A 22,387-nucleotide genomic window follows, 5' to 3' on the forward strand; every position below is an offset into this window, starting at 1 on the left:
ACAGACACAAAAAAAGGAGGAGCAATAAGGACGATAGATATTTGAAAGGGAAAAAAAGGAGCAGACCACACCAGATCACCCGCCAACCAGTCACCATCAAAAACAAAACTTCACTTAATCCATTAGATTAAAAATGCTTTGTTGGGGTAAACAGCTGCACATCCACACAACAATGGTCAGACTAAAACAAAACAGGGATGATGATAAAAGAGTATGATCTACCATTGATGCCCTCCAACCACGAGCTCGAATACAATGTAACTACTCACACCTGCAGACAAATTATCACTCTGCAGAAACAGACTAGGCCACCTTCAGAAAACATGTTGATTTCATACAGATATCCGTATCTACACAGAAAACTTAATATTCAAAAGAAACACATTGTTGCCATCACCACCACCAAAAACAAAATGTAGTTCTTGGATAAAAACACATGCACACACGCATTTATATACACACCCACAAAAAAAATGCACACACATACTATCTCCGCATCCCCCCACTCTCCCACTCACACACACACACACGATCACACACCCCCACACATACACCCACACATACACCAACAAACATTGAGCACCAGTTGTCCACACTACCTCAGCAAATTTTAATAAGAGTTTTACGGCACTTGAAACACAATAAGGTCATACAAGTGCCGAAGAATAGATAATGTGTTACAAGAGAGTAACATACACAAAAAAGAAGGAGGGGAGATCAGGACGATAGATGTTTGACAGGAAAGAAGGAGCAAACCACACCAGAGCACCCGCCAACCATCCATACACTACCTCAAGAACCAGACTTCACACTCTGTACGGGGAACAACGACGCCAGCTGTCTCTTGGAAAGTTCTCTCCCTTCGTTGCTTTGCAAATATGACAAGAGCCGGATCAAACCCTCTATATTGGTCTGAATGTCTTTCAGCTTCCTTTTCAGAAAGTCTGCACTGAGATTTGCATAATACCTCAAATCAACCTCACCCTCACTAACACTAGCTGTGTCCCGGCTCCCAGCTGTAGCCTCCGACACATGGTGAAGCTGCAGCTGTAACCTCGCCGACTTACGGCGCAGCTGCTGAATACGAGCCTGGGAACGGACGATATTTTTCTGGATGCAAGTCTTGGAGCAGACGTCAGCCGCCAGGTGCAGGCGCGTGTCGTATGTTGCGTGTCGCAGGACGAAGCGTATCAGGTTGACCAGGCTTTTGTCCTTGTCTTCCGGGAATATCACACTGTCAGCTTTCCTGGAACCACAAAACAAAAGACTTGGAGTTAAAGCATAATTCGGTTTAGTTTGTTTAAGAAGTAAAGAGACCCATTTCGACAGAATTACCGTAGTCATTTAGGGAGCGGAAAATAAAAGACACTCAGAAACAACATCCAGAGAGAAAAGAGATAGGACCTGCCAGAGTAACCCTCCAACCATTCCCAAGTAAAGCAGACAGACAGAAACACTAGCTAGAGGGGAAGAAAATAAGTGAGACATACAAGCCGCATCCTAAAACTACACTTAAAACAAGAGTAAATTATATGACATACGAATAGATGAAAGGAGGCAAGTGATGATGGGAAAATTTGAGAAAAGAGGAAAAAAAGAGAAGAGGACAAGTAATGCAAGACAGAACATGGCAAAATAATGAGACAATGTGACCTTAAGCAAGGTATGGGAAGCTAATGCAGTACTTTTTACTTTTAGCTAGAGTTTTACGGAGCTTGCAACACAAATAGGTCACAGAAATGCTGAAGATTAATTAAAGATATTGCTAGACAGTAACACACTGAGAAAAAAAGAAGGAAGGGAGGTAAGGACGATAGATGTTTTGTTGGAAAGGAGGGGCAAACCACACAAGAGCATTCATCAACCATCCACCAAATGCAAAGCTTTATGGAAAAACCCAGACAAAACACATGTACTCTGGGTCAGAAAAAGTCTAAGCACTATAACTTTTACTTGTAACTTTCATAGTCCGTATATTAATCCAAATAGCTAACTTTTCCTTTCAAGTCTGTTGCAGATCAATATATACACTCATTAACTAAAACACATTCCAGAGGACTTTTCTAGGAAAAGTTTCACGAAATCTGAACAAGCATTTGTATATATACGAATGTAAAAATACACAAATAGATATATGGATGGATTTTATACATACTTTAATACATATATAATTTGTCCCTATCTCACAACAAAGCAAGTAATTTTGAGCTATCTGAACTCTCAGACAGGACTTGCATTTATCCAAAACTTTCTCCCTCACCAGCCCACATATCGACTGACACACACTGAGAGCTAAATATGGCTGAATAATATGACAACAATTCCCACTGAATGGCAGTCCAGAATATATGTAAAACTGAGTATTAGTAACATTCATACATTATACTTCCAAAAGCGCAATAGTATGTGGTCTACATTTGTCATATATGACATGTGACGTACGATACAGTTTACAATTTCCGATTAGAAACTTAATCTTATTGTAGCTTATTACAGCAAGCATTGGAATAGTAGACAAGTGTAAAATAACACGTACAAATGTACAATATGTTATTGCAGAAATATTTTTCACTACCCTCTACAAAGTTCACTTTACATGGTAATTTCAGGTACTTTAAACTACAACATTAAAATAGCAATAACTCGGCGTAAATATTGGAAGATAATCACCAAATATTGGAGAATTTGATTAATGGAAAAACATTTAACACACGACATTTTTGCAAAAAACAAACAATAAATCGCATGGAGGAAAGTTCATAGTTGGCAGCAAAGCCTTTCTAAAATAATAAGATCAGAAGCCTCAGCTGCTCTGTCATATACATACATTTTTCAGTACCATCTTATTCCGTCTTCAACTTCACTCCCATATTGCTTTTTCTGACACATTTGTACATATTGCATTACCAGCAACATTACCATACTGCTTTTTCAACTATACTACCATATTGATTTTTCAGATACGCTACCATATATTGCTTTACCAGCTATACTACCATTCAATTGCTTTTTTTTTTAGCTACACTACAACAATATTGCTTCTTTCAGCTATACTACCATATCAGTTTTTAGCTACCATATTGCTTTTTCTGAAACACTACTTTATATTGCATTACCAGCTACACTACCTCACTGGGGGGTTTTTCAACTATACTACCATATATTGCATTTTTCAGATACACTACCATGTAAATCATTGCTTTATCAACCACACTATACTGTTTTGTTTTTTCAGCCATACTACCATAATATTGCTGACTCTGTAACACATACATAAGGGCCTTAGTATAAATCCATTCATTCATGTGGGGTGTAAGCTTAAGAAAAGCACATTGACAGGTCTTCAAAGCATGAAAAAACAAACAAAAAAAAACAACAACAGACAGACAGAAATAGCACTCAGTTTTAAAAAAGGCATATATATGCCAGATGAGCCCTCCAACCACCCACACTAAATCTTCAGGGCAACAAGGACATACACTATAAACCCACAAGCAAATGGAACTGTTAAAAATCAAAACAATTATATAAAATGAGAAAAATAAGAATAAATGTTGTTTGTTTTAGTAGAGGTTTTACTGCGCTCGCAACTGCATAAGGTCATTTGAACGCCAGAAGATTAGAGATGTTATAAGAGAGTAACAAACATAAAAAAGAAGAAGGGGAGATCAGGACGATAGATGTTTGATAGGAAAGAAGGAGCAAGCCACACCAGAGCACCCACCAACCGCCCACATAAGAATAAAAGTAAAGTACACAATACAAATGCACACATGTACCCACGCACACACGCACGCACACACGCACGCACACACACACACGCACACACACACGCACACACACACACACACAAACGCAAACATGCACAAAAACACGCACACAACCAAATCTCGCAGACAAATATAATAATACAAGTAAGCACACAAAAACATCAAACAAAGCACACAGAGAAGAAAAGACAAGACAGGTAAATAAGCAATATCCAGAAGAAAAAACAAACCAACGAACAAAACAATCACAATAGAGCGAGAAGGAAGAAAACCACTAAGCACCACAGCAAGGCCTGCAGCAACACATCCAGAGAAAAGCACTCGATTTCTCAGAATTCTGAATATTATTTCATCCCTATGAGAAAAGATAGCTCAGTTGGTACCAAGCTGGGCTAAGGCTGAGGTGTAAATGTTTTCAGTTTTAGTAAGGATTTACGGGCTCGCAACTGCAGACGGTCATATGAGCACCAAGGTGTGGATGTCAACAGAGAAGTCCAAACGGGGAATCAGGCCTGCTCTGCTCACCTCTCTAGCCTCAACAGCACAAAGTCTGCTTAGACTATCAAGGCACCCCGAAAACAGCAGTTCCCACAATAGTGCCAAACATACAAAAGAAGTAGAGGAAAAATGACAATGGTAAGGATGAGGAAAGAAAAAGCAGCAGTTCCCCCTACGTTATTCCAGTAAAGTATGAGCATGACATTGATAAGTCAGCCTATTTACAATTCTACTGTGCATAAGAACATGTTAATATCCCCCCTTTGGGAATGGCCTAAAGATATCTTCAGTCAGTAGCACTACCCTAGGTGTGGATGACCCCACAACAAATCCTAAATGAGTTGTTCTTGAACTTGGTTGCTTGAGGTGAGGTTTTGGGGGTTTTTTGTTTTAGTAAGTGTTTTTCAGTACTTGCACCACAATTAGGTCATTCAAGTACCGCAGACTAGAGGTGTTACAAGAGAGTAACGCACAAATAAAACAAGGGAGGGTAGATAAGGACAATAGATGTTTGATTGGAAAGAAGAATCAAACCACACCAGAGCACCCGCCAACTACCCAGCGATGTGGATGACCCCCGCATCAAATTCTAAAAGAGTTGGTCTTGAACTTGATCGTTAGGAAAATTTTCAAAGCTTTGGCCAACCCAAGCACAGATACCAAGAGTCTCAATTTTTTTAAATTATTAACCTTGCGGGAATCAACCTCACGCTTTCGGCAAAGAATGGCAGAGAACCTAACCCTTACTAAACAGATGCCAGTAAAGAGGAAGGAGGAAAGTAAAAAAAAAAGCAACACAAATCAAAAGCTGAGACAAAAAACAAAGACAGAAGTACCACACTTATGCAATTGTAACAGTAGAAGTTTCACGCCCCTATCGCCACAATTTAGGTCACTTAGGAGGAGGGCTGCTACGACACTGCCTATCAAGGCCAACCCAGGCGAAGAGTTTTTAGTTTAAGGTTTTACGGCGTTCGCAACTGCATACGGTCATATGAGTGCCAGAAGATTAGAGGTGTTACAAGAGAGTAACAAACATAAAAAAGAACAAGGGGAGATAAGGGCGATAGATGTTTGATAGGAAAGAAGAAGCCAATCACACCAGAGCACCTGCCAACCACCCACCAGGCAAAGAGGGACACAATATCTCAGAAAACTGAATGCAAAAGCTCGGTAAAATCCTCCCCACATGGGAATTGAACTCAAAGTTTTTCCCATGCAATGGTGAAGAAGCTTCTAAGCGGGTCACCACAGAAGCTCATCACACTTATTGTGCACCTGAACAAGACGTGCACAGATGTTTTTCAGCCAATAAAGGGGTTGCACTTCCAGCTGGTGAGCTGTGGGTCTATTTGTGAGTAAGTGAGAAAGACAGAGAAGGGGAGGAGGAGAAGGATGTGAGGGTGGACGAGAAGGGGGGAGAGAGAGAGAGAGAGAGAGGGGGAGAGAGAGAGAGGGAGAGAGAGAGGGAGAGAGAGAGAGAGAGAGAGAGAGAGAGAGAGAGAGAGAGAGAGAGAAAGGGGAGAGACAGAAGGGGACAGAGGGAGGTAGGGGGAAGGGGGAGAGGGAGAGAGGAGGGAGAGAGGAGGGAGAGGGCGTGGGAGAGAAACGGGAGGGAGAGAAACAGGAGGGAGAGAGAAGGGGGAAAAGAGAGAGAGAAAAGGGAGAGATAGAGAGAGAGAGGGAGGGAGAGAAAGAGAGAGTAGATAGATAGATAGATAGAGAGAGAGATAGAGAGGCAGAGAGACAGAAAGACAGACAGGCATCTGCCACACAAAGAAATACGAACAGCGAAAGAAAGAAGACCCAAGCAGCGGTCATGAGGGAGCATCCCACAGCACATCTCGAACAAGGCAGCCGACACAAAGACAGAAAAGGCCTTCAAAAGCAGCAGCCGCAAAAGGCAGGGAAAGCCCTCAAAAACAGCAGAAGCAATGAGAAAACAGAAACATCAAAAGCAGAGAGGAAAAGTAATAGAAAAATAATGAGTACACATAAAGACTTATAAACATACGTTAAACAAAATATGAAACACAAATGGAAGATCTACGAACCCAGATTAAGTAAAGAAAATCTCACACATATATACACACAAAAGATTTCATTTCACATGTACACACACATAATAAAGTAAACTCTCACAAATACATATAAAAATGTTAATTTCCACACAAAAACACAAACAAACAAAAACACAAACAAACAAAAACACACAAAGAAAAAAGAAATACAAACACAAAATATAAACAGCCATATTTTCATCTTTTGAGTGACAGAGAAATGTCAAAATTCAATGATTCCTACATTCCCTCATTTCATGTACGTATAATGAAAGCAGTATTCGGGGTTGCCAAGCAGAGAGAAGCTAAGACATTGTCATCACACAGCTGATTTCTATGACATATTTCATTAAATACCATAACTCTACTCAGTTGACACCGCTCTTTGCTTTTTTTTTTTTGCGAGTTGTTAAATCTTAAACTCGCATATCAGAAAGGAACAGTTTTAAGTACTTCAGAATAAATTGTTACCAGAAGAATACGATGACACTTTGTTTTTCAAAAGAAAACAAAATCAGATTCTAGAAAACATCTTGTAAACTCCCATCTCCGTTTAAGTAAAACCCAGACATCTTAAGACGTCGTAGGTAATTGATTGTCTCAGAGCGAATGTATTTGAGACTTCTGACAGATTATTACTCATCCTGAGAAATTCATCACTGTCTTTATTCTAATATTAAAATTAGGACTTTAAAACATTATAAAAACATTTTTTTTAAGCTCTAAATCTTGATATCGACTTTGCCATATGCCGTTAGAATTACAAAGTTTTATCTGACAATTTCGTCTGTATTGAGTTACGAGGACCATGAGGTCAGAAATCAAATTTTCTATCTGCTCTATAAAAATCGCAAGATTATTTGGAACCAGTATCAGGATATTTAAAGAATTGCATTCGAAAAGGCTTGACATGATGTGAAACTCAAAATTTTGTTTTATCAAAGGTCTCAAAACTAGGTACTGAGCAGATAGAACTTTGTAATTCTAAGGAAGAGATAAGACGGAGTCTTAAACTGAGTAGTCGATATGTGATTGTCACAATCCAGTGGTTCTTTTTACTGAAGAAACAGAACATAAGCAATTATTTTATAAAATTGTAGGGCTATATTTCAGGGAAAAACTTTCATCCATGCGTTTTATATATATTATTATATCAGATTAAAAATATATATGACAAGCACAGGTATGAGTTCTCATGATAAACTTTACGATGATCCTGAGACATCAAGGAGAAACTGGCGGCTGTTCATCAGTGCAGAAATATGGTGCATACAACTCACCTCTTTTTCCCAGCAATTCTCAACTCGAGAGGCTCTCTAAAAATTACAACAAAGCTGGAGTTTGTATCTGAACACACACACTCTCCGGAAATAACACAAGGACAGGTTGAAGAGCCACTAAAGGTTCACGTTCAGTGGGGATTTTACAAGTAAAAAGGTTCGGTGCCATTCACAACAGCCTTAACCCTACAGACGCGAGGGCATGTCCCAGTGTGTGCGACCTTCACCCTTCCAAACACCCAACGCATGCCTCAATACGCTGCATTGTAAATCTAGTGGGTTTTTCTCTTGGAGGTACAGGTGCACAGGAAGGTCATGTAGGCTCAGGGGGTCAGAACACTAGTTCAATGTAGATTGTTTACTATAGAACTGGTCTCAACTCAATGAAATCTAACATAATATCAGAATTGAAGGCTAATCTAGATACCCATGTAAGAGTATACAAAACAACTCCATAAGTTAATGACTCAGAATTTTCCTGCCGACCCATCATTTACGAATGCAGCAAACACAGGAATTTTTTGCAGCATACTTCAGCAATCCAAAGCAGAATGTACTCTCAGCTGCAATCCTCAAGGACAGTTTTACCGCAGGGATATTTGACTTTACCCAATTTTGATGAAAATTGTTTCCACTGAATGTTTTCTAATTACCAGCATCAAAACCGTGCACATAAGACACCAACTTCCTAAACCACTCTGCCCTCTTGTTGAGGTCTTTCTAACGTTTCAGATATTCACCCTGCAATATTTTTACAGAAATTGATGTACAGAAAAGTGGAAAGACATGGAATAACATCAAGAGGCTAGCCCAGGATAGAGAAAAGTGGGGGGTGTTTGTCCATGGCCTATACCCTGGTGCAGGGTGAGAAAGGCAATGATGATGAATATTTGTGAGACCACAAAATTGGGCCAGTTTTGGAGTCAAACTGTACCCTGCAATATTATATGCGAGGTCATGTTATAGGTGAGTAAATGTACGATAAACACAGCAAAACATGAGCTGAAGAATCCTTACCTGCGGGCTGGGAAGAATATCACACTTGGGTAAGAGTCAAAGTTGTACTGCCACGGCAGGTCATTGAGGCCACCATTGACACTGAGGACACAGGCAGAGAGAGAAACAACTTAAAAAATGTAACATTGTAAACGTAACAGGGCTGTTGTAAAAGTCGGCTCTTCCAGGCTCATATCAAACTGTCATATTTTTTACACTTAAAGTATGGTTGAAATTGTCCAAGACAGCCACTCACTGTTGAGGAGAAAATTGGTTGTCTTTGACAGGTGGACATCTCCGACAGGGTCATAATACTACAGAACGAAATGCAAAAGAGGAAGAGGGAAGTGGTCATTGATACAGGTGATGGTCTTCAACAGGTGGCCATTAGAGCAGGTTGGAGTATACGTTTTTTACCAGCAGAACGGTCGCCTTAAGCCAGTAATTTCTCCTACATGTTGATCGCACAGTACAATTCATTACAATCAAACTGATCGTGTACAATGCAAAACCACAAAGACTGTTTGTTTGTTTGTATATTTGAGTAAAAAGGTGCACAACGACACAATAATATATGTCACTTATTGCAGGGAAAGAGTAAGAAAAACTCACAGATACACAGAAACAACAGGGGGGGGAGGATGGGAAGTACCAGTTTTTCCCTCCAACCACTCGCTTTGATTCCCTACGATTTTGTTTTTTGAGACAAAATGGAGGGGAGAAAGAGCAAATCCCTCACAATCAGCCCAAAAATCACCCACAACACCTACAAACTGTGCAGTACATAGAGAAGAGGGTACAAACAAAAATCCTCAGTTTTTTTGACCCCTGCGAAAACGTGAGTGTGGAGACTTAAAAATTTACAAGTTAGACTAATACATCTTGTATCAAGACCATCTGATGTAAAGTGCAGTCTGACATGCATAAAAGGATTAAAATATAAATAAACATATAAACAGGAATGCATTATGACAAACATTAAAAACAATCACACACCCTTCGGGCAAAGTCCCAACAATACTAGGAAGCCAGATTTTCATGTAATATATCCAGAAAATCTCCACTTCCAGTAAACGCGCACACTCACGCACACCCACACACACACCCAAAAAACACACACACACACACACACACACACACACACACACACACACACACACACACACACACAGAAGCCAGGTGAATCCTCACCGAGCAAACTCAATGTGCCGAGACGGGGCAAAGTACTGGGCCAGGGACAGGAAGGTGTGGCTGAACGTCTGGCAGAAGCCGCACCAGTGGGCGTACACCAACACCACCACGTCCTGGTACAAGGAGAGAAATATGAGAAACATGTTTGATGATATTAATAATATTAATAAAAATATTACTATTAACAATAATAATAAAAATGATAACAATAATAATAATAATAGTAGTAATAATTACAGTAACAATGATCATTATTATAAACTGTACTTATACGGTGCATTTCCACCCCTAAAAAAGGGTTAATGCGCTTTACAATGATACAAGGAACACAAGCACCATACGGTTCAAATAGCAATATTTTTTCTGTCTCTCTTCCTCTCTCTTCCTTCTCTTTCTCTGGTATGGTATGGTATGGTATGGTTGGTACAGTATAGTACAGTACGGTATGGTATGGTATGGTTGGTACAGTATAGTATAGTACAGTACGGTATGGTATGGTATGGTATGGTATGGTATGGTATGGTATGGTATGGTATGGTATGGTAAAGTACGGTAAGGTTGGTATGGTATGGTATGGTATGGTACGGTATAGTACAGTACGTTATGATATTTTAGTATGGTATGGTATGGTATGGTATGGTATGGTATGGTATGGTATGGTATGATACGGTATGGTATGGTATGGTATGGTTGGTACGGTATAGTACAGTACGTTATGGTATGGTATGATGTGTTGCACAGTACAATATGATTGAACACAGTATACTACAATACTGAATTGTATGGAATGGAGTACATTTTTTCTTTGTTTCAATGCATTTCAACTATTATCAAGGCAACACCAATGTAATATCCATCTCCGACCATCAATAACGCACATGGCTTACCATGTCCTCGCGATGTACAGCCCTGGTGAAGCTATGAGCGTCTAGCTCCTTGATACAGGCTCTGCCGCCCTCCGCAGAGCAATAAGTCTGAGGGAAACTGTGGCTCTGACGTACTCGCTCCAGCTGACCTTTCTCAAACTTGAGGATGAAAGACACTGTAGGAAAAGGGAAAAATCTAGAAATGAACACATATAATTTAACTTTCTTGGCTATTCATTCACTTGTTTTAGTTTGTTTAGTATTATTAAGAATCCTACAGCACTTGCAAACAAAAATAGGTCGCATAAGTGGCGAAATATTAAAGGTGTTACTACTACCAGAGATATTATATATATAGAAAAGAAGGACGAGAGATAAGGATAATAGATGTTTGATATGAATGAAGGAGCATACCAGACCAGAGCAACCGCCAGCCACCCACAATTTATTCACTTTTACATGAATTACATTAAGTAACCAAGTCCTCAACTTTACTTGGCCAGCTAGACACATTTAAAGGTACTTTTTTTTGGTCTATTCTCTTTTCCCAGAAATACGCAAACCTTGAGTAAAGAAGCACATCAACACAATTTCAGTCATTTAGTGCATGGAGAGAGTAAGTTGATAGAAAAGAACAACAGTGGGGAAAAATAAATAGGACTTACCAATAGCACCCTCCAACCATTCGATGTAACAAACAGCAAAGTCTTAAATACTTGGCCAGATATACAGCTGCCAAGATTTCAATTTCTTTTTCTTCATTTTCCTCTGCTACATTTCAGTTTGTTCATTTTAGTGTTTTACCGCACTTGCAATACAATAGTCATATAAGTGCCGAAGATTAGAGGTGTTACAAGAGAGTAACAAACACAAAAAAGGATGAGAGATCATGAAGATACATGTTGGATAGGAAAGAAGGAGCAAACAACACCAGAGCACCCCCAACCATCCACTCATGAAACCCCCAAGACAAAGCTAAAAGGCTTCCACCTCAATACTCACTGGCATTGCTAATAGTTATGTTTTCTTGCATAGCATAATGTTCTTCATTCTGAGGAAAATAAAAATAAGAGAGAGAGAGATAGTTTTGAATCACATAAGTTTTATAAAACATAAAAGCTACCATCTTTGGAAAGGCTGACAGTTCCCACCAATGAATAAATGAAAAATACTAGCACTCAAACAGAGCTAGGTCACTGATCAGCTTAATTTATGTTTTCTAACCAACATCTTTTCTTTGAGAGAGAAAAAAATAGTAACTAACAGCTCACTTACACATACACAAATACAAAAATTCTAATAGATAATAAAATAAAATAAGATAGTACACAAATAACACACACACACTAAAAAAAACTCTCACTCCTTCAAAAGACTACCAGTAAAAGTTATCTATTAAAAAAAAAGATACAAAAGCACGCACGCAAGTGCACAAGCACACACACACACACACACACACACACACACACACACACACACACACACACACACACACACAAAATATTTTCACTGAAACAATTTTTTTAAAAACTAATTATAATGTAATCAGAAACAAAACAAAATGCAAAATCTTAGCAAATACTCACTTGTTTATCAAACAAAACAGTTGCCGAGGTCTGGTAAGGCCATGATATATTTACAGACAGGCGATCAGAGAACATCCAATGATTCTGAGAGTCAATAGAGTAGAAACTTAATGACCTATTGCTGGAACAACCAATCTCCGAGAACTGTTTGGCTCCTGAAAAAGTCCCAGAAGTCCCAAGTTGGAATCCGCCACTTTGAACGGTCAAGTGGTCGACCAAACTTTGCTGCTTCTCCAGAATGAGACGTTCACACAAACGACGCGGAAGCCGTTCTAGATGGTCCCGTATATACCTGTCTGTCGGTCTACGATTGGAGGACGGATCACCTTCATGGGAGGAAAAATGGGAAAACCCTGACTCTTGAAAACCGAAGGACGCTTTCGTCCCATCATCAGCAAGACGGTGGTGTCCTCTTGAAGGATTTTGACTGGTCCAGTCCGCGCGAGCGCGACAACATATACTGCACTTGTGAGACCACTCGTACGACAGGAGAACGTGCTGACAATCAGAAGGAAGACTGCAGTTGGCAAATGTGGACTGGAATGTCGGGAGCAGGCTGCACACCTTGTCGTCATGGCAACATACACTGCACACTCTGTTCCCACGCTGAAAACAGTTTCAAAATAAAAACGTTTTGTTTATGTAAGTAAAGACAAATTATATTAACCCCCAAAAAAATAGTCACTTAGAACAAGAATAAAGAAAGACAGGCAAAAACGACAGAGGGAACGAAAAACAAAATAGGTAACCGTGTAATTATTCACAAAGGAGAGCAAAAAGTGTCAAAACAAAACCTACAAAAGAACCGGAGGCACTTTCCAACAACCTGCAGGAACTAACGTTAGACAACATCAACACTGTAATAAAAAGAAAGAACAAAACACACAAATCCTCCCTCAACAATAATCACAAAATAAAAAGCATAAAATTTCGCCACAAAAATTGTCAGCAAAAGTCGGATTTTATGAATGCTAATTGCACTGTTCAATTTCCCATTTTTTTTAAAACAGGCAACTGGTCCAGGCCAGGAAAGATATGCTGAGCTCTGTCGTCATTTTAAAAAATGCAGTACAGGCACTCTTAACAATTTTACAGGAGAACCAAAACGCTGCATGTTGTTACCATTAAAACACCATTTGCTTTAACGATAACATGGAAGTTATTAAAAAAACTGTATTCTTAAGAATATTGACTTGGAATGTTTGCAAAGAATTTGTTGGGTTTCTTTGATAACGATATTCAGATTTTTTGGCTTACTGTAAAATCGTAACCATTAAAAACTATGTGTTCGTCCAAAATTTGAATTCTAATTTATTCAAAAAGTAGTCATAGTTTCACTTTTATTTTTTCACACAAGTAGTGTAACTGATCAGGCTATCAATATGGCAAAAATTAAAAAATTGGCATCAAAAATGAAAAAACGGGTTTTGTCAGCGGACGGCAGCATTAGAGCTGGTTCGACTGCACTTCTCAGCCCCATCTCACCTTCAAAGACTGAGCGATGGCAGAGATGCAGCACTTGCTTGCCTGGCCGCGCGCCGCGTGGGTCCGGCGTAGCTTCTCACAGGTAGCCGCGACCTGTTGGTATCTGACAGCATCCTGTCTCAGCACGCGAGCCCAGGCGGAGTACATGGCGCTCCACCGCGGCCTCAGCATGCACTGGCGGAAGTGGAGGGCAACCGTCTTCAGCTGTTGGGGGGAGTACATACAAACTATATCTTTACATTTGTTCACACATATAGCTATTGATGACAGTTTATACAAACTAATTAAATTTGTTCACAAACACAGGTGTTGGGGATAGTACATACAAACTGTATATTTACATGTGTTGACAAATACAGCTGTTGATGGTAATACATGCAAACTTATATATTTAAATGTGTTCATAAAGAAAGCTGTTGGTAATAATACATACAAACTATACATTCACATCTCTTCACAAATAAAACTGACGGCGATAGAACATAAAAACTTACATACAGTCGGGCACAGATAACTCAAACACGGTTGGGACTAACGAATGCATTCCGACACCTTTATACTTCAGGTAAACTGATTATAACGGAAAAAAATAAAGAGATATCAGTTAGGGAGTAGCAAATTGTACCAGCTATCCATCATTTTGAGTTTACCGTATTTGTGTTGTCCACGAACGACTATATTTACATTTGTTCACAAAAAAACCACAAAAAAACCCTTGTCTGTTCATCAGGGACACAGAAGTGGAAGGCCACTGCCTTTAGCGGTAGGTCGTAGTATATACAAATTATATATTTATATTTGTTCACAAAGAAACGGTCTTCAGCTGCTGATCAAGGATATCTATCACGAATCAAAGTCAATGGAGAAAAAGGTAGAATTTTCACAGGAACCACACAATGAATGAAGTGCAAATGGGAGGTGAAAGGGGCTAGAGAGTAAATGACACCCCAAGACAACTGTGGATGATTTAATAATCTTGCATTGCACATTGTAAAGCAGAAAATACATATTACTGATAGATTTCTGCTTTCAACTTCAAGGTAGAAAGTGTTAACTTGAATGCGCATTAAGGAAAGGAGGGGCCAACCTCAGACATACAAAGACAGAGAGGGAAAAACAAAACAATAGAAACTGTCTATTATTTCCACAGAAGATTATCATTACTTGTACATACAGAATTATTTATTTACATTAGTTTACAAAAAAATATCATCTATTAATAACTCATAAATCACATTTCTTTTACATTTTATGTTTGCCACTAGTTTCCTGAAAGCATACAAAAAAAGAGCTGAAAACAAACAGTATCTAATCAGCACACCTCATGTTTTGTTATTTCACTATTTTCTTTATAACGTTTTAAAGTCAGTTCACCCGCAACTTGTCATTTGACAATTTATGAATCAGTTATTATTGTTGTTCAGAATTTGTTTCTTCCCAATTTATTTATCAACTCACGAATATTAACAGTTAATTCCAAAATCATCACTCTTACAACTCCTAAATTCTCAGGAGACGACACCTTATGTAGAGAAAAGCACACAGACGCAATATCATTGAGTAAGTGTTTGTACGTGAAAAAGCCCAACAGATAAGACAGAAACGACAGAGGGAAAGAAAAGGTTTAGAACTTACCTTTGGCACCCTCTGATCACCCCACAGAAACCACAACTTTCCTTATAGCATATGCAAGCAGCTAGCAGATTTCTGACTAAACAACTGGGGCCCTTTGAGACAGCAAAGGGTTACCTTCTTCATAGAATACACATGAAGCACACTCCTTCCTGTTTAAACTAACCAGCTCTCACCACATGAAGTTCACGCTCGGCTTCAAACAATGGGTTCTCCGCATGGAACAGAATCAGTGCCGGCCCTTGCACCAAGTGATCGGCGAGCACGCGGCTCTTGAGACCCTCGGGAGAGAGCCGTGTCACAGACAGCTACAAGACGAAAATATTGTCAGTGTCATTCCACAAGGGCGTAAGTCATTTTTTTTAAGTTTTGAGAAAATAAAAGGGGAAAAAAAGCGTCAAATCAGAAACATGACTTTGACATGATAGATTTTTAAAAAAATAAGATTCAAATAAATTCTCAAAGGAAAAATAAGATGGCAAAAGAGGCAGAGGTGGACCACGAACAACTACTAGTACTAAGAGAATTTAAGAAGACAGGTGACAGGAAAAAGCCGAAATAATAGGGGCTCTTTTTCTTGAGAGCATCTGAGCAGAGCAATGAGTAGCAAACCATGATTACTATATTTTTTCCCGACCCGGCACTTGAAAGTAAAGACAAAAAAAAAGCCACTGTATAAGATCACTAAAGCCTACCTGTCCTTTGTTCCTGAGAGCCCAGGTGACAAGGTTGGAGCTGGTGACGTTATTCCTCAGGGGGTAAACCTGGACACAGATTTCAAAGACAGATATTGAACCATAGCACAGGGTAAATCACTAATGTAACCATCTCATGTCAACAGGTTTACTGGTATGTTTGAGAAAAAGAATGAAATTGAAATAATAATGGTAATTTACTTCACATAGAAAAGAAATAGAAAGAGCAGCACATAACATCCAAACAACAACCCTCACCCCCACCTCACACCCCATATTTTGAGTATTAGGTAAATCAGAGCGATATGAGGAACATTTAACCAGGAACAGATAAGAAGAATGACATCATGAAGCAGGAACGGAAGAGACAGACCACACGAAATTCCCAATCACTCACACAAAAAGTTGAAAATTTTGGGATTTCCCTTAATGGGTCATCTTTGTGTTCTTTTTTTTTGTTTCTGTCAATAATGAAGCTGTCTTTCTACCCCATCAACACAGTTTACATCATATATAAGAGGCTGAACAATATCCTGCTTGTCAGAGTCAACCCAGGCTGAAACGGATACAATATCCTAACAGATTGGTCCACATACTCCACAAAAATTCTCCCTAGGCAGGAATCTAGCTCAGGTCTTCTACATGCGAGAGTGAAGCACCTAAATATTATACCACTGGCATCAGTTTCATCTTGTTTGCTGACTTATTTGTTTGTTTGAATAAAGTGAAGCACATCAATGCAACTAGAGTAATTCTGTGCATCCTCTAACCACTCACAAATGAGACTAGGCTGCAGAGCAACAACAAGAACAAAGTGAAACACGATCTCAGACCTTGAAATCTCACCAAAGAGTTATTGAATAACCGGAGCAGGATAATGTCTTCCTCTCGGAACAAGTTCACACCGGAGGCCAACTTAGCTTGAGTCATCACGGCAAACCGGACAGGTTGGATGGGGTCTGAGGACATTAGCAAAACCAAGCTTGGAAGATAAAAAAAATAAAATATGAATCAAGAGAGATCAGATCTGAATAGAGCGTGGGAATACACTTTCATTCTTGAGAATAAAATTATATGACCATGCTGGCTGTATTTGGCCAAAATAGCTTATGGTGAATGCTCTCACTTACGGCTGCTTTTATAATACATGAAATAGTCAGCGTTGGAGAGGCCAAAATGGAACAGGAAGATTTGACAACCTGCATGGTCCTGCCAAACCCATATCAAGCTAGATTATAAGACTATAAGCAGATTGACTGCTCAGTGTAAGACTCTGCTATACACCATTTTGAGGTGCATCCTGAGGAGAACGAGGAGCAAACAAATAAACATGGTTTTCTCACTCATATTAGTAATAACGTATCTATTTTTCGAAGATTCAAGAATTTAGAATAAAAGAAAAACAAAAATTAAAGAATGGAATGCAATTTTGTAGTTATGGGAAAGATTTTATTTGAATACAAATCCATAATCAACTCAAACAGTGGCTCACCTCTCTCAATAGTTCTCATAGCAGCATAGTAAAATTGTCTGTAGCTGTTCTCTTGAGAATGTGATGACAGATTAAAAAACCCAAGGACGACATTCTGTGAAGAGAAACATAAAAGTCGACATTGTCTTTCACAAAGACAAAACAACAATTGTGGTTTCAACATTTGTTTATGCATGCAACACACAACTCAAGGGGCGCATTGTATAAGGAAAAGTCTCATTTTCCAACATTCCCAGGAACAGATGAAGTATACAAGAAACAAAAATGAGAAACTGTCTTAAAGATTTTTTTAAACTCCTTCCTTGAATACCCAAATCCCAAAGTACTCATTCCCTCTAACTATTGTGAGCGTATATAAACAACATTTTACTCTGAACAGAATGAAATAATTAACAGACACCACTTCTGAACTTACTTTTCGTAAGAGTTTTACGGCACTTGCAACACAATATGGTCATATAAGTGCCGAAGAATAGATGTGCTACAAGAGAGTAACATACACAAAAAAGAAGGAGGAGAGATAAGGAAGATAGATGTTTGATAGGAAACAAGGAGCAATTTGAATGCCAGCAAAAACTAAAGACAAACACTCACATGGTCACAGCCATTGTAACTTTTCCCACACAAAAATAAAGGAAAGAAATATGGCTGGCAACAGAAACGAAGACAATGTGTAGCAAAAGGAACAATGAATCCACAAAGAGCTCACCTCATGTTTAGCGACCATTTCCTCTGACTGCGGCAATGAGTGCACCAAGGTCACAGGGTACAAAAGATTCTCCACAAACCTGATCAGATGCTCTGACCTCATCACTCCTGTTGACAAACAAACAGAATAGATATTCAACGGGGGGGGCTCTCGTGGCCTTGAGGTGAACGTGTTCCCCTCTCATTCAAAGGTCCCGGGTTCGAATCCGGTTAGCGACAGAAAAAAAATGTTCTTCTTTCATCTTCTTTCCTGCTCTCTAGCAATATCCTGTCGTCTGCTTTCGTCATCACTTTCCACCCCCACCTCAGAACCTCCTTTACCCCCTCCTCTAGGCTCCTGACTCTTTCTGCATCCTTCTCACTGCTTCTCCTTGGCTCCTTCTTACTGCTGTCTTTCAGCCACACCCCTGATCTTCTGGTAGGAAAGATCTACACCTAGCATTCTTGGACATGGGCGAAAAATCTCAGATGTCGCGCGCGCAAGTTGCGCACGTTAAAGATCCCTTAGTGGTCCAAAATCGATAAAAGTAGGTTTCGGCCGCCACCCGCACAAAATTCAAAATTTCCTACGACTGAAAGAGTTAAGTGTGCCAGCGCACTCATATGACCATATGCAGTTGCGAGTGTTGTAAAACACTTATTAAAATATTTTTAAAAAGATATTCAAGATGTGTTATAATTATAATACGTGAAATCATGTAACACAATATTCAAAACGCTTGTTACATTGCAGTCTATGATCAGGGGTATGACAACAGCCAGGTTTGAGAAAGATAAGCACATGTGTAAACATAATAACGGCCACTTGGAAAAGTGAAAAAGTATGACAGATTCACAAGAAATAAAAGAGGGAAAGAAAAGAAGTAGACCCTACCAGTGGCCTCCCCCAACCACCTGCATTTTCCCAGGACCTGATACGGACAGAGGCAACACTGACAAGAAATAGAACAAACACTCCACGCCCCAAAACATATGGTGATGCAGCAGTTCAAATAAGACATACAATTACTCACAAAACTCCATCCATCTGCTACATTACCGCTGAACATGTGTGAGAAGTGCTGACACATACATTTTGGCCAAAATTCAACACGAGGGTCAAATTTGTAGATTTTCTATTGAAGCGATATTCTTTAAGCATAACATGCCTTTTATTATTTCATACTTTAATAAATTGTAAAAACTTCACCTACTAGCATGATGTATATATATTTCCAATAGACTCGAATCAGAGAGGTAACTCATTTTGTCAGCACACTTCACATTTTCAACTCAAAGAGTCAACTGAGTGTAATCATATAAGGACCCTCGCGCATTCAAACACAAAAACAGCAGAGATGAATTCATAAATTAGATGTATTCGTACCTGAGTACCTATAACCATCCAGCTTTGTGTGGTATACCATAACCACAGGAAACATGAGAAACTTGTACCTTTTGCGGCAGTCACCCTCCGGCCACCAGCAATTCACAGCAGCAAATGAAACCTAAAGAAATAAAAATGTTTCCAATACAGACATCAAGAACAACTGCTTCACTGCATTATATCAACATTACATTAACTTCACTACCCTGGCCCAAAACAGTCTGTGGGCTTTTACAACAAAGCCATTATTAAGCAGCCCTGACAATGGAAGGGTTGTATGTATAATATATATACATCATGTATTTAATTACAGAATAAGTACTGACAGCACTCCTGATATTGATGCCTGTCAGGGGGTTAAAAATGTATCAAGCCAATTCACTGCAAGTTAACAAGTTCATATAAAAAATCCTTGATCTAGACCTGACCACCAATTTGGGTAAGTTTTTGTGTGTTTGAGTAAAGAGAAGCACACAGAGTAGACACAACGACAGTCATTTAATGCAGAGAAGAGGTGGGACCAAAAACACAGATTATAAAAAGAAAAAAAGTGAAGGACTGGGTTATTAGAAAAGAGAAAAAAACAGAGAAAGAGAAGAGACAGGGAGCAAGGCAGGTGAAAGAGAGCGAGAGAAAGGAGAGAAGAGAGAGATAGAGGGAGGGAGGGAGGGAGGGAGGGAGAGAGAGAGACAGAGAAAGAGAGAATGAGAGAGAGAGAGAGAGAGAGAGAGAGAGAGAGAGAGAAAGAGAGGGAGACAAAGAGAGAGAGAGAATAAGAGAGAGAGAGAGAGAGAGAGAGAGAGAGAGAGAGAGAGAGAGAGAGAGAGAGAGAGAGAGTTGTAACAAGTACACATGATATAATACCACCTTCCTATTCAACTAGCTCATGATATAATATGACAAAATCAGCAGATGAAAATAATTTACAAGCACACACAATTTAATTAAGCAAAAATATTTCATTTACTTAAGGCTCTACAAAAGTAGAAATCTCACTCAACACAAAAACAAGTCTTGGACCACACTGACAAGAAATCAAGCAGTTCTTCTAAGACAGTCACTGCAGTACCCCTACCTTGCTCCTCAAAAAGTTGGCAGCTTTCAAAAACTCCTCTCTTGCACGCTGGGACTTGGAGCACCAAGGAGCGTAATACATGACCACCACAAGTTCATCTCGGCTCAACAGTTGAATAAGGGGAACTAAGGAACCCCTCGGAGAATCTGCGACCATGGCCGTTGGGGGAAACATGAACTGTGGCTGCTTGGGAGGCATCGTGACCGGCTTCCCTTGGAGGCTGTGAAGACACGCAGAACATGATGATGGGAAAATACCACAGCAAGAGAACGGCTCATCATCATCATCATCTGCCTCTTTCGTTAGTTAAAGTGATAAGGTTATATAGATCTAGATCTAAGTGCTGAAGATTAGAGGTGTTACAAGAGTATAAAAAGAAAAGAATGAATGATGTGTGGGCACAGGTGAATGGGTTAACATAACATTTGAAGGTAACATAATCATAATCATTAGCCTCTCTAACTTGTATAAACACACCCATACTCTCAAACTTCATCATCTGTCTTTTCCATGGTTCATCATACTCCATGAAACAGTAGAGGAACAACGGTAGCTGACTTTAATTATTGAAGTAGATCTAGAGTCTAGAATCTAGAATCTAGATCCTATTATGAAGTTCTGGCTGCAAGAATAGGCTTAAATTCTTGCCAAGACTGATCTTACTCTTAGTCTTAGTCTTATTCTCAGAAAAACAAACCGCAAGCGAAAGATCTTTATTCTGCAATGCTACAAACCCTGCATCAAAAACATTCAGAAGAAAGCCAGATGTTGCTTATCAAAAGCCATTGGGGAAAAGAAACAGATGTTGTTAACTAAACATTCAAAAATTGAAAACAAGACAGAAGCCACCGCCCACTAATCTAAGACTAAGACAGCCAGAGTAGACCCAATGTTGTTGTAAATTTTCACTTTCATGTGAGCTTGGAATTTCATTCATGCTCACCTGCTTCCATATTTTGCTACTAGTGTAACAAAAAATGTGAGCAGCAAGCAGCATATCTCAGGGTGACGTGCCATTCCACGAAAGAGGGCATCTGGCCTCCGTAGTATCGCTAAGGTTCGGACAACATGTGTTTTGACAACATCCGCCATTGACGGACTAACACGTCACGGAGAAGTTTAGACATTATCGCCCTTGTGGCGAGCTCTTCAGTGCCAGATTTTATTTATTGTTTACCTACTTGGAACTGGTTCAAAGTTCAAAGGAAAGAGGGTGTAAAATAAATAATAATAATAATTAGATAATTATGTTGAGAACAACTAAACGAAATCCTCTTCGCTGACGACTTGAGCCTCATACACCAAGACGAGGACAGGCTCCAAGAGCATACATGTACCACTAGCCTAAATATTGAACAAAGCAGGAGTGAAGTAATATAATACGGAATGAAAGTAAGCACAAATTATAGCGAGACGACAGCAAACCTGCGCACTTTTCATTCATAGGCCTACCCATAATATTATGAATAATTATTATACCCCTTGCTTGCACCTCACAATCAACATGGTTACGCCAATTAAAAACTTTCTTGATAAAATGACGATCCCAAAAGGAAACAACACACCATATAGATTTAGGTTATAACGGTTTTTTGAAGACAGAAATCTAATTGATCTGTCAACTAATTTTTGTTTAATCACTGTCAACTGAAAAATAGGAAGAGAAAGAAATTCGTCGTCGGCAACT

General features: G+C 39.3%; 1 protein-coding gene across 2 annotated transcripts; it reads right to left on the reverse strand.

Annotated features, from left to right (window-relative positions):
* Nucleotides 1–712: 712 nt before the first annotated feature.
* Nucleotides 713–21,824, reverse strand: LOC101852463 (thioredoxin domain-containing protein 11). Of its 2 annotated transcripts, XM_035968921.1 has the most exons (16): nucleotides 21,644–21,824; nucleotides 20,701–20,920; nucleotides 19,626–19,746; nucleotides 18,261–18,367; nucleotides 17,552–17,645; nucleotides 16,906–17,018; nucleotides 16,060–16,128; nucleotides 15,541–15,672; nucleotides 13,733–13,936; nucleotides 12,248–12,853; nucleotides 11,664–11,712; nucleotides 10,683–10,837; nucleotides 9,796–9,908; nucleotides 8,626–8,706; nucleotides 7,609–7,644; nucleotides 713–1,246 (listed from the first exon to the last, which is right to left on the reverse strand). In XM_035968921.1, exons 1-16 carry the CDS (start codon nucleotides 21,790–21,792, stop codon nucleotides 793–795), a joined length of 2,703 nt encoding a protein of 900 aa, XP_035824814.1. In that variant the 5' UTR covers nucleotides 21,793–21,824; the 3' UTR covers nucleotides 713–792. The 2 variants fall into 2 exon arrangements, with proteins under 2 accessions (XP_035824814.1, XP_012936183.2); XM_013080729.2 differs by lacking the exon at nucleotides 7,609–7,644.
* Between the last annotated feature and the right edge of the window lie 563 nt (nucleotides 21,825–22,387).

Source organism: Aplysia californica, unplaced genomic scaffold (genome assembly GCF_000002075.1).
Source record: "Aplysia californica isolate F4 #8 unplaced genomic scaffold, AplCal3.0 scaffold00097, whole genome shotgun sequence".
In the NCBI taxonomy this organism is placed as follows: Eukaryota; Metazoa; Mollusca; class Gastropoda; order Aplysiida; family Aplysiidae; genus Aplysia; species Aplysia californica.

Coding starts and splice junctions, on each gene's coding strand:
- LOC101852463 (XM_035968921.1), bottom strand. CDS start 21,792: ATGGCGGATGTTGTCAAAACACATGTTGTCCGAACCTTAGCGATACTA. Junction 11,713..12,247: donor CTGTTTTGTTTGATAAACAA/GTGAGTATTTGC, acceptor TATTTTCCTCAG/AATGAAGAACATTATGCTAT. Junction 9,909..10,682: donor CTGTACATCGCGAGGACATG/GTAAGCCATGTG, acceptor TCCTTGTACCAG/GACGTGGTGGTGTTGGTGTA.